The 12,873-nt window shown below is 38.2% G+C and overlaps 1 protein-coding gene and 1 pseudogene across 2 annotated transcripts in view; one reads left to right on the forward strand and one right to left on the reverse strand.

Moving 5' to 3' along the window:
• The window catches only part of DHX40 (DEAH-box helicase 40), a 45,856-nt gene extending 38,685 nt beyond the window's left edge, over positions 1-7,171 (reverse strand). Inside the window, exons 1-8 of one of the 2 annotated variants that reach the window (XM_032871911.1) lie at positions 6,989-7,089; positions 6,521-6,656; positions 5,972-6,139; positions 4,823-4,968; positions 2,859-2,978; positions 2,437-2,664; positions 2,162-2,228; positions 1,288-1,419 (exon numbers count right to left, since the gene is read on the reverse strand). In XM_032871911.1, the coding sequence (XP_032727802.1) occupies positions 1,288-1,419; positions 2,162-2,228; positions 2,437-2,664; positions 2,859-2,978; positions 4,823-4,968; positions 5,972-6,139; positions 6,521-6,638 (979 nt within the window). In that variant the 5' untranslated portion in view covers positions 6,639-6,656; positions 6,989-7,089. Of the gene's footprint in view, positions 1-1,287; positions 1,420-2,161; positions 2,229-2,436; positions 2,665-2,858; positions 2,979-4,822; positions 4,969-5,971; positions 6,140-6,520; positions 6,657-6,988 lie in introns of both variants that reach the window. The other variant, XM_032871912.1, reaches the window with a different exon arrangement.
• Positions 7,172-10,800: 3,629 nt separating this feature from the next.
• Positions 10,801-11,101, forward strand: LOC116875920 (annotated as a pseudogene).
• The last annotated feature ends 1,772 nt before the right edge of the window (positions 11,102-12,873 follow it).

Consider the following 12,873-nt stretch of genomic DNA (forward strand, 5'->3'; position numbering starts at 1 on the left):
ACACAATAGCAGATTCAGCAGGTTATTTTCATTGTGACAATAATGAAAGAATAAAATTACTTATATAGAAAAATACATTTATATTGTTAATGGTCAATAACAAAACAACCGTAAAGAGTTTTGAATTACCTCAGCAGTAAACAAAGTAACTTTTAAAGGAGCCAGCATATCAAATCTCCAGAAAACAATGAGAACCTTAAATATCTAATAATGACCCTAAAAATTCCCTTAAAAATACAAAAACCTAAAAATAGATATCCATATGGAGGGCAAGAGCCTAATATCATCACAAAAGAGATTTCTAAAATAGCACGAGATCTATGGTTATTTACCAAAACACATATTCGTAAACTTTTTTTGTTAACACAAGATTAACAACCACCTACTCAACAAAAACAATACATATAAAATATAAAAACATTCAAATGCTTTTTACACTACATTAAATGCTAACCACAATCAAACTCTAAATAAATGCTCTTTAATTTTACATATCAAGTTCCATAATAAAGTAATTTTACTAAAAAATTTTAAACCTAATTCAACATTATGAACAAATATTAGAATAAGAGTTTGCATTTGCTGTTTGAAATTACAAAAGAACAGCATCATTCTTGAAAAGTAGACTGTGTGCTACTTCAAAAGAAAATAATCCACTGTGTTTAGTCTCAGATGTACCTGGATATATATGATTTCCAGAAATTCTCTGGCAATACTAAATTAGGTTTGGCTTATGGTACTACTATCAAGAAATTATAGTACTAATTTCAAAAAAATTACCAACACTATCTCTGTTCTGCTGAGAGGACAGAGCCCACTCTTAAACAATATGAAGGTGTGTGTGGGCGAGTGTCCAAGGCTCCTGAAAAAGTGAATATGAAAAGACTTTGAGGAAAAAAAAATCACTTCTCTCAAGGGATGTTGGTTCCCTTAAAGTTTTACTTCATAATTTGGGTGTTGGTTACAAAAATTAGTTGTTTGTGGGGGTGCCTAGGTGGCTCAGTGGGTTGGGCCTCTGCCTTTGGCTCAAGTCATGAACTCAGGGTCCTGGGATCAAGCCCCGCATTGGGCTCTCTGCTCAGCAGGGAGCCTGTCCCCCCACCTCTCTCTGCCTGCATGTCTACTTGTGATCTCTCTCTGTCAAACAAATAAATAAAATCTTTAAAAAAAATTAGTTGTTTGTAAAATTAATTGACCTAAATGCTTTAAATACACTACTCTGTACATATGAGATTATTCAATAATTTTTTAAAATTAGTCAAATTTTCTATTCTAGTGAGGACTTACCTGTTGTCATAGATCCATAACATGGCAATATTAACAAACCATCCAGAGTTGTATCTTGAACATCATAATCATAATCAACAGACTCTGCCATCTGAAAAAGTAACTCACAACTTTTTTCAATTTCAAACTGACCTGAAATAAGGGAGGGAAAATAACGTCAGCAACAGCAAAATTAATTTAAGAATGAAAAAAAATAAGCCTTCTAGATTAAAATTATTTTTGCACAATAGCTACTTTAAATCTCATTTGATCTAAAAAAGATGAACTCCTAAGTTGAACCAAATCTCAACAACAGAATTAAAAATAAAACACCAGTTCCCAAGGAATTTAAATCTCTACGGAAATAAAAATGTTTATAATCTTCAAGCTTATTGTCTTGTTAACACAGTATTTGAGGAAGACCCAGTAAAGTTAATCATTAATATAGAAGAATCTAGCCCAAGAGATACGGCATTTAGGTGTAGTTCAAAATACTTAAGTAACCTGAAAAAGGCAGAGACCACGTCTCACTTCTGACATCAGTACAAGGCAGAGTAGGAGGTGAGTGATGAAATGACTCATTTCTGTTAGTAGGATGCTGCTAATTGAAGAATCACACTAGTTTAGGATTTAATTAATCTATTTTTTATTTCCAAAAAAGGCCTATGAGACATGGATTCAACACCTCATGTACTGCTATAACACAGTACCATCCCACCACTCAAAGAAGAAATGAACTAGTAGGATGTCTTTTGAAATAATGAAATGAATCATTCAGATCCAGGCAATATGAGTTAAAGCCCAGATTTCCCAACAAAAGTAACACTCTATTATGGTGCCACATTCTGCTCTTATATAAATAGTAAAATTCTTAAAACTGATATTGAATGCTCACCAGTCAGAAAAACCAAGATGTCTCCAGCCATTTCATTCAAATGGATATCCATGGTCACTTTCACAATCTAAAGCAAGAAACACAAGCATAATATGTTGATGGAGATACAGTCCCCCCACTCCCCTTATTCCACAGAAAAATTAAATTTGGTTCTCAAAAGTTATATGACCTATAAGGGCTGCCATTAAAATAAAAGGGAACAAATGAATTACTAAACTACTCAATCAACTGGAACCATAAATATAAAAAGACATAAAAAGGATGCCAAGTAATACCGCTTGAATATATGCAGTATTTTCTCTATCTCGTGGGCCAATCAAATTGCAGAATTTTTCTCTGACTGGATAAAGCCTTCCAGGTATATCAAATATTGGACAATTTCCAAAGAATGCAGAGAGCTTGGCTAATTCCATGGTTGCTGACATCACCACAACCTTCAAATGTTCCTTCCTATTAGGAGACTTCTCCTGAAATAACTTCTTCAATAAACCAAACAAGATGTCCTGAAAAAAAAAGTAAATTTCTAATAAGTGACAAGTATACCTACCAATCAATTTATTTTAAATATTTTGCTTTCCTAACTAAAGAATTCTTATGTCAATAGATTAAAATGTAAGTAAGACCAGGAAATTCTCTACAGGGTAAAAGCTACCCCAAATAAGTAAACTAGTAACAACCAGCATATTAAAATACTCACTGTAGTCAGAGTTCTCTCATGGGCTTCATCTAAAATGATGACACTGAACTTGGTAAGATTTGGATCTCCCAGAATATGTTTCAGTAAACATCCATCAGTCATATATTTGATTGCAGTTTCCTAATGTTCAAACAGCAGAGTGAATCAACTTATATATATACAGTGTTACAGAAATTCACCCCTGCTTCGCAGACTAAATTCCCCCCAAAATGTGCAGACATTAAGTGATTCACCTAATCTGACTAAATAAAAGGTACATAAATTAGTCTAATAACAAGGATGATAAATTATAAAACTTGTGATCTATACAGGGACAGAGATAAGGAACTAAGGCGGATGTTCCAGGATAAAGCAATAGAACGGGACAATGAGATATAAAGTAGTCTGGAGAAAGTGGTAAGATAATGTGGTGGATTCCCATGAGCAAGTTGTGAGAAACAATGAAATGGGATCCATCTCCCTGTCTCAGCCACTGTTTTAGAGGACTCAGAAGAAAAGGCAGAGGAAATAGTTAGGTGCACAATTTCCTATCACTCTCTTCTTCCCTATTTGCTTGTTTTAAAAGTTGTGTCTGTCAGGGATGCCTGGGTGGCTTAGTTGGCTAAACTTCTGCAAGGTCATGGGATCAAGGCCCACATGGGGCTCCTTGCTCAGTAGGGAGCCTGCTTCTCCCTCTGCCTGCTGTTCCCCCTGTTTGTGAGCTCTCTCTTCCCCTGACAAATAAATAATAAATAAAATCTTAAAAAAAAATTGTTTCTATTGCCTCACATTAAAACAAGGTGAGAATAAGGTCCAGAAGCTAAAAGTTAACAACAGTACACACAGAAAACAAAGGAAGAAAAAAGAAAAACTCCCCAGCAGTAACCACTGGGAATGCAAACATAGTATTTTGAGGAGTAACTATGTGCTATAATTGATGGCCATTCCTATTAGGGACAATATTTAATTAGGGATTGTTCTGTATTTGGTATAGGATTAAAAAATCCTGAAGGAATATAAATTATAACCATTAACTATTAAAAAGAAAACAATTTTAAACTTTTTGGTGCCCTGAATATAGAAGATACTCAATAAATATTTGCTTACTGACTTTGCTGAATTGTCTATTTTCAACTGACTTCAGGAATACAAATATATAATATGGATGAACCTTGAAAACATTATGCTAAATGAACCAATCCAGACACAAAGGACCAAATACTGTACGATTTAACTTATCTGAGGTACTTAGGAAAGGCAATTTTGTTTGGTTGATTTTTTAAAAAATATTTTATTTATTTATTTGACAGAGACAGAGCGAGAGAAGGAACACAAGCAGGGTGAGTGGGAGAGGGAGAAGCAGGCTTCCTACCCAGCAGAGAGCCCAATGTGGGGCTCTATCCCAGGACCTGAGCAAAAGGCAGACACTTAACGACTGAGTCACCCAGGCACACCGAAAAGGCAAATTTGTAAAGTCAGAAAGTAGAACAGAAGTTACTGCAGGCTAGAGGGAGGAGGGAATGGGGGAGTTAATGTTTGGTAGATATAGTTTCTGTTTGAGATGTACAACATTCTGAAAATACAGTGTTGATGGATACACAACATTGTAACTGTATTTCATGCCAATGAAATGTAACAACTAAAAATGGTTGAAATGGTAAATTTTACCTTATATATATTTTAGTGCAATGAAAGATTGTTTTAAATATTACAAATATAAGTTACAAGTCCAGGAGTCTTACAGCTAAAAAACACAAGAGAATCCTTAATACTGTCACTTATAAACTAATTGAGAAGGGAGAAAATAGTAAAACTATTAAACACTTCCAAGCTAAATCATTTAACAATGAACAACAAAAATTAATCCTAATCTGGGGCTTTGTTTCTTTAAAATATAAATGCAAATTTGAAGTTAAAATCTTTCATAACTTTCTCCAATCTTTCTATAAGTTTACAGGACTTGAACAGCAATAAAACTTTTATACCTTAGAGCTGCAATCATCGAAACGAACTTGGTACCCTACTTTGGATCCCAAAGTGCATTTCATTTCTTCAGCAACCCTCTGAGCAACTGATATAGCAGCTACTTTTCGTGGTTGAGTCACACCAATCATACCATGTTGTGAAAACCCTACCAAAACCAGAGGAAAAAAACACAAAATTATTAACAATTGCTTCCAATTGGAGCTAAATTCTTTCAGACCAATCAACACAAACTGTCTCAAGTGTTTGCAAAAAAAAACCTCTCCAAATTAACAACATGACCATGGAAATTTAAGTGGTAATAAAAAACAAGAATACATATTTTCCACTCAAAATATATATGTTTTTATTAGGTTCCCCCCCCAATTTCAGTCTAAAGAGTTATTTGAAAGAGTAAGCCAAAATGTTTAATTCCTAGAAATCCATAAAATTTCATAGACTTCCTAAGGATTTACTTTTCCCCCCAGTTTAAATATACCACCTTTCACAGATCCATTTTTTACCACTTTAGTCTCTGTAAGATGTGTCTTACAGTTGATGGTATTTTTTTCCTTTATCAATAGTATGTAAAATAGTGGTATGTCTTAATAAACGGCACATTAGATCTGATGCATGAGACTGAGTATCTGCTAAGAAATTTTTATTTTTTAAATGAATAACATCCAATATAATTTTGCTCTATACCACCCTTATGATAGAAAGTTTACCATATAGAAGGAAAAGACACTTTAGGGATAATTTGTTAGCTGACTTGGGTTATGGAGTCAGGGAATAAATATTTATCTGATAATACTTGTTAAAAGAACCAAGAAATACTAATGTCAGCAAGAGGTATCACAATATTCCTGTAAATTATTTCAACACCCAATGGTTAACAGTCTACTGCAAGTCAACCTCATTCTATAGCAAAGAATCAATATCTACCTATAATTAAGACTATGGTAATTAAAAATGGAAAAATTGTTATCTGAGTTAATTCCTGAACATGAAATAAGACCATAAAAAAGCAGGGAAGATGTATAAGGGCTGTACCAAGAGAAGAATTGGGACTGTAGAACAAGTCGTGGATATCTGTGCAATACAGAAGTCCTATTAGCTTTTAAGAGGATCTATTTTTAAATACTCCCAATATTATCCCAGAATAAAATTACCTGCTTCATATAGATATTTTGGGAGTTGAGTTGTTTTACCACTTCCTGTATTTCCAGTAACAATAAGGAACGAATTGTCCCTCACAGCTTGAATAAGCTTTTTTCTTTGTTTTTGAATAGGAAAAGTTGGAGTAGTTCCTCCTTCCTGTGATGTGCATCCTTTCTCTTCTGTAATAAGAGAGAAACAATTTTGCAATTAAAAGGACTGTCAAGCTATCCCTGACTCAATTTCCCAGAACTGAACAGAAAAAGACAATAGAATTTTAGGACTGGAAGAGATCAGTCCATTACTTCTCAGATAAATCATCTATGTCCAATTTGTATGTGAGGGTTCACAAGCCCAGAACAACTTTTTGGTAAAATCTAACAACATGAGCATTTGCTAATGCGATTCAGAGTACTTGACGAAGTAAACCTAGCACAAGGCAATGTATATGCAAGCATACCTGTAGAGAAGCACAAAACCCAATTTTATTAAACAATAGACCAAAAGCTAGAACACAGCAGGAGACTCTCAGCTGAATTTAAAAAAAAAAAAAAAAAAGCCACCTGTGTTTGCTTCTGATTCATGGTTCAAGTTAGGTCCCTGTTCAGAGTGACTGATATCCCAGAAGGCCAAGTGGTGGGTAACCATGGAAACTGGCTCCTGGAAACTGGCTCCCTTCATACCGTACCCAAAGGCAGGCTGGCGGCCCGACGAGTGGCGGGGGGGTGGGGGGGGGGGATGGATGGGTAGAGAACAAAGGCTTTATGAGCCTCCTTAAGAGAAGAACGCGTCTCGGCGTTGGGGTTCACTTTTTGTCCCCCAGCAAGGTCTTCACCCAACTTGGATCTGGGACCGCCCCCCTCGAGACCAAAGTGCTCATTGGACGCAAAGTTCGCCTCCGGCTTGGAGGGCGAGAAGAACGCTGCGGTCTCCTCTTCACTTTTCTCTGCCCGCCAAAGGCGGACTTTTATCCCCCCAAAACCCCCATGCCGAAACTCCCGCGGGCCTCCGCAGCGTCCCGCGAACCGCACCTCTATCAGCGATGGAAACAGCCGGAGGCCGCTCTTCCTGAAGGTCTATTGACCGCTCACCCTCCTCCTGCCGCCTTGGCGCCCTCCCCGCGACGGCGGGAAACCGGGACATAGACCTGGCCCGGAGCAGAGGTGAGCACGTCCACCGATCAGGGGAGATGGGAGGGGAAAGGCGAAGACGCGCCCTGATGACGTCTAGGTGTTTACTTCCGCGCGTGCGACTTGGAACAAGGGGAGGGGGAGCTGTTAGGTGACGTGGCGCGCGGCCGCCGGAAAGCTTTCACCACCGGCGTGGCTCGGCAAGTCCACCAGCCGAGGGCCCAGCCCCGAGGGTTTCCGACCTTCACAGGTATGCGCTGCGCCTAGGGCGTTGACGCCATGCCCAAGGTCCAGAAGGATCCCTCCCTACCTACCTTGTGCGCTGAAGAGGAAGGTCACCCTCCTCGTCTAAGCTCTGGTCACCGTAACCCCGTTCTGCCCTCACACACCTAACGTGATGTGACCCTTCGCCAGGAGCTGGAACCTTCCTGGAGTTCATCGTTCCACAAAACATTCTCACCTTGCTCCTTCTGAAATGACCTGTTCATTTCAGAACTACTGAGTTGCAGAGCTGAACTTCTAGTTGTGTAGTGCCCAAAGCTTACGTCCCACAGCTCTTCATTTCCTCCATAGGGCCCTGCATTTCAAGTTATTTTATTCCCCTTTGCCCCAGCTAGAGCAGGAACTTTAGAAAACCACGGTACACTCAGTCCTGCAATGTGACTCTGAATGGACTCATCAATACCTGTTGAACTTTCTGGACGGTGAGTGAATTATTGATCTTCAGAGGAATCAAGCTCACTTGATGGATATGGATTTCTTGGAAACCACTACAGCAGAAAAGTTAAATATGCAACAGTCAGAGGTGGGGCGGCGTTTTCAGAAAAGGTAATTTGAGGGGACAGATCTTATTGTAGAACCTTCCAATTTTGTATATAATGTCAATTGTAACAAAATCAATCCTAGAAGATTGTTTCTTGGTCTTTTCAACCAACCCTACTATTAGAATTAACCAACAATTAGTGCCAAAGGAGGCGACTCAAAGTTGTCCCTTCACCATTAATTAAAGGCCAGCATGCTCCTATCCAACCCTGCTTAAAAGATGTCATTGGACTCCCAAGATTTTTCTGGGCTCATTAAAAATGTACCAACCAGGGGCGCCTGGGTGGCTCAGTGCGTTGGGCCTCTGCCTTCTGCTCTGGTCATCATCTCAGGGTCCTGCGATCCAGCCCCACATTGGGCTCTCTGCTCAGTGGGGAGCCTGCTTCCCCCTCTCCCTCTGCCTGTCTCTCTGCCTACTTGTGATCTCTGTGACAAATAATTAAATAAAATCTTTAAAAAATTAAAAAAAGTATCAATTGATTTTATGTGGGACTGATTAGCATCTCCTAAAATCCAAGTTTGTTGGGTTTTTAATGATACCAAATGAAATGCAGCTAACAGCTCTTTATCTCCAAAACCTGGGGGCTACAGGAATAAACCTGGCAATAGGAGTACATCTCAGATTTCTCTCATCCATTAAAGGAATCTCCCAACCTTCTGGATTCTGTTAGAAATTTGAAATATTACAAATCAGAAAAACAAACCAAAAAAATAAAAAAGCAAAAAATATTTGTAGTACAGGCATAGTATTGGTAAGTACCCAGCAAGTTATTTGGTACATGGCAGTTCTATTGAGGTCGCTTTATAAGAAAATGAATAGAATCATTTCAGACCAATTAGTTAACGTTTATTGAGCACTTAATATGCAAACATCTAATATGAATTTTTTCATTTATTCCTCACAAAAACTCAGGTAGGTTATTATTACACTTAATTTTCACACGAGAGAATCAAGGTTCACAAATTCACTCGAGACAACAAAACAAGCAATAGGACCAGGATTTGCCACATGAACAACCACTATACTGTAATGGGAGATGGAATTATCTAAATTATCTGTATCTTGGTGCCTAATATATTTTATTTCAATGTTTGCAAGTCACCTATTGTAGAATGGCTCCACTCTTGATTAAGAATCACCTAATGAGAGTATCCAGGAAAAAAACCTCAAACCGAGAATGAGGAAAAGTAAAAGTGAAAAGCTCAAATGTTGTTTAACATTGTTGATTTTAAAACCAAGGACATTCAAAACATGTTACCATTAATAGCCATGTACTCCAGGCTACTCCAAATTAAAAGATCAACAATTACTTCCTGCCCAGTGAGTTTACAAATTACAATGGCGAAGAAGATAACAAATAGACAGTAAAAGCAGGGGAGGAGGGAATGCATTGAATCTAAGAAATTTTAGTGGTGCAGCAACATTGAATCAATTTCCTGTTATTTTTGGGTCACAAGAAAAACCTGAAAGAAGTGATATTTAAATAAGTGTAAGAAGTACAAATTGCACTCTGCTGCTATTTCATAGGTAGCCTTTCAAAATGTTCTTGAATCCAAGCAATTTGTTTCTGATCCTCCAAAAGACAGGAAGGAGGCTCAATATTGGAGATTTACAAAAATGGAATAGAATTTTAAAATCATCTTCAGGAAAGAAAGACTATAGAATCAATGTTACAACTTAAATTAATGGAGCATAAGAAAAATTATCAAACATATTAATACAATAAAACCCAGAAAGTTACAAACACCAGACAAGTGGTGATCTGTAGAAAGTTAATCATAACAGGAAGTCACAGAAAGAGAATGAGCGGTAATGTCAAAGTACATGCATTTTTTTTTAATTCGTGAATTTGACCAAACCAGTATTTGTCTTGGTAAAGAAAGGCAGAGAGAAGCCAGATTGCAAGTGGGTGAGAAGAGAATTAGAGAGCAAATTGAAAATATGTGCAATGTATTTGGAGATGTTTGGTTAGAATGAACTAAGGTAAGTAAAAGGGAAAGAAAAGAATAGCCAAGAAAAGATGCCACTGCTACAATGTATGTATGATAATTTTAAAGAGACGTGGTCATGAAATCATTGAGGTACAACCAGAAAGTGTGTTTGTGAGAGTTGAAACACAGAGGTACTGATGAAGGAGGAAAAGTTCACATTTTGAGAAAGGATGCAGGGTTGGAAGAGACAGCAAAAACTTTGGGTTAAGGCAGCATTATAAATCAGCATTTGTGGCATATTTGTATCTCAGAATATGAATCTGATTGATTCTCTGTATTTACCTTCCCTATTTCTATCTTACTTGTAAACCAAGGGCCTTTCTTCCTTTCCAGCCCTCACCAGAGCAGAAACAGAGATTCAAGGACACTGCTGACCTAAGGGCCAAGACCAGAGCCTCCTGTGCATGAAGAACTATTATTTTTTTCTCTCAAGACTGTGAGGACTGGATCTAGAAAGAAAGAAGGGAGAAGGAAGAATGTAATGAGAAAGGAGGAATAATAGAAGGAATAGAGCCCTCAAAGTGGGCAAGAGAAAAAGGCTTGAACATTCTTATGGACGGAATTCAGAAAAATGAACCATCCTCAAACGTGGAAACCTCCTCCTTTAAAAATAAACTAAGGTGAGGGTGGCTCAGTTGGTTAAGTGGTAAAGCATCTACCTTCGGCTCAGGTCATGACCTTGGGGTCCTGAGATCTCAGATCTAGCTCTGTTTCAGTCTCCCTGCTCAGCACAGAGTCTGCTTGGCCCTTTCCCTTTGCCCCTCCCCCCCACATGTGTACATGCATGCTCTCTCTCAAATAAATAAATAAATAAATAATCAATCTTTAAAGTAAATAAATCAAAGTGACCTTTCCAAGTTGTTGGCCATGTGGGAATTAGCCAGGGGTCCTGTGTTTAGATGCTTCAAAGCCTTGTGAAAAATGTTTGCATCCCAATGAGGCCCTAGTATACCCAGGTTTACAAGGAGATTTGGGTAGGAATGGGGTTGACGGGCTTCCTCATTTGTAAAATCAGGATTGCTGATAAGAGAAGTAAAGTTTTGAAAGCTTTGAGTCCTGCACCTGCTCCAGGTCATTAACCAGCTTTACTTGGAGTACACATCAGATGGAACCTCAGTCTGGCTGTAAATCTCAGCAAGCTCTGTTAGATGGGAAGACTTACAATTGTAGACACGTTGCTTCCTTTGTTTGTTTTAAGATTTTATTTATTTATTTGACAGAGAGATCACAAGTAAGTAGAGAGGCAGGCGGGAGGGTGGGAAGCAGGCTCCTGACCAAGCAAAGAACCCAAAGTGGGGCTCGATCCCAGGACCCTGAGTCATGACATGAGCCAAAGGCAGAGGCCTTAACCCACTGAGCCACCCAGGCACCCCACGTTGTTTCCTTTGTGGCATGAATAAATGTAATTGAGGGGCACCACAAAAAAAAAAAAAAAAAGCAAAGAAAGAAAGAAAGAAAACAACCAAAACCTGTTACCAGTTTGTTGTTTAACAGTCTTGATACATTGTACATCCTGGAAGGAAGGAAGTGTGAAGAACCTCACTCCCTAAACTAGGTAGAGCTAGACAGAAACAATTGGGAATTTTTCTATGAGGGATGTGCTGGTAGACCCAATGCCACTGTTATATATTCTATTAATATGCCTGTAAGATGTTAGAAATTTGGAGATTTGGAGGAACATAATAGATGGACATATAATAGAACTTAGAGAAGTATCCACCTTTCAGTCCAAGGTAAAAGAAATCATCACACTTCTCCCCTGCTCAGCTGGGAGTCTGCTTCTCCCTCTGCCCCTCCCCCTGCTCGTGCATACATGCACACTCTCTCTCTCCTCTCCCTTTCTCTGTTGTAAATAAACAAAATCTTTTAAAAAGGGGGGTGGGGTCGGGTGGGGAGGGGCATCTCTGTTAAGTGCCTGCTATGGCTCAGATCAGATCTCCAGGTCCTGGGATCAAGCCCTGCATCAGTCTCCCTATTCAGCAGGGAGTCTGCTTGTCCCTCTCTCTCTGTCCCTCCCCACTCTCCCACTCACACTTCCTCTTTCTCTCTCTCTCTCTCAATTGAATACATTAAAAAAAAAAAAGAAATAGAGGTCTAAGTCCATCTTATATAAAAATTTAATAAGAGAGGGTGCCTGGGGTGACTCAGTTTGTTGGGCAACTGCCTTAAGCTCAGGTCATGATCCTGGAGTCCCGGGATCGAATCCCCCATCGGGCTCCCTGCCCGGCAGGGAGTCGGCTTCTCTCGCTGACCTCTCTCATCTCATGCTCTCTCTCTCTAATAGATAAGAAAAATATTTTTAAAAATAATAGTAATAAGAGAAATCATCACACTTCCTTATCTTTTTAATCTCATGTTTCTGGTGTCCAGATATTAAGATCTGAGTTAGTATCACAGAGCCTCTCACCACGCAGTCATGAAATCATTCATCAGTGATATAATTCAATTGAGAAATCAGTAAGGATTGATACACTTCTCATCATTGTCAATGAAAAGTGATGCTTTACACGTATGCATATAATCTTAAATAAAAGTGTAGAATTCCATTATTGTATTAGTAAAATAATGCCTCTTTCAAAAGAAGGCTCAATGATTACTCTAACTTCATATTCATTCATTCTTGTATTCATTCAACAAATATCAGAATACACAACTCTTATATGTATCCTTTTTAATAGCCATACAGAAGCATAAAAATATGTGTAAGACATGATCCCTACCTTCAATGACATTACATGTATTCACGGAGATAAAATATTTAGAGGAGGAAAAACTAGCTAGAATAATCAGGGGAAGGCTTCTTGGAGTTAGTGGCATTTGAACTGAGATTTGAAATTTGGGAATATTCCAGTAAATGCCAGGGAAAGATCCCATATAGAGGAAATCTCACAAAGGCATTAATAATGGAGTGATCAAGATATAGTTAATTATGGGTTATTGAGAAATCTACAAAATTAATGTTCTATTACCAG

This window comes from Lontra canadensis, unplaced genomic scaffold (assembly GCF_010015895.1).
Source record: "Lontra canadensis isolate GAN:19392208 unplaced genomic scaffold, GSC_riverotter_1.0 scaffold43, whole genome shotgun sequence".
NCBI classification, from domain to species: domain Eukaryota; kingdom Metazoa; phylum Chordata; class Mammalia; order Carnivora; family Mustelidae; genus Lontra; species Lontra canadensis.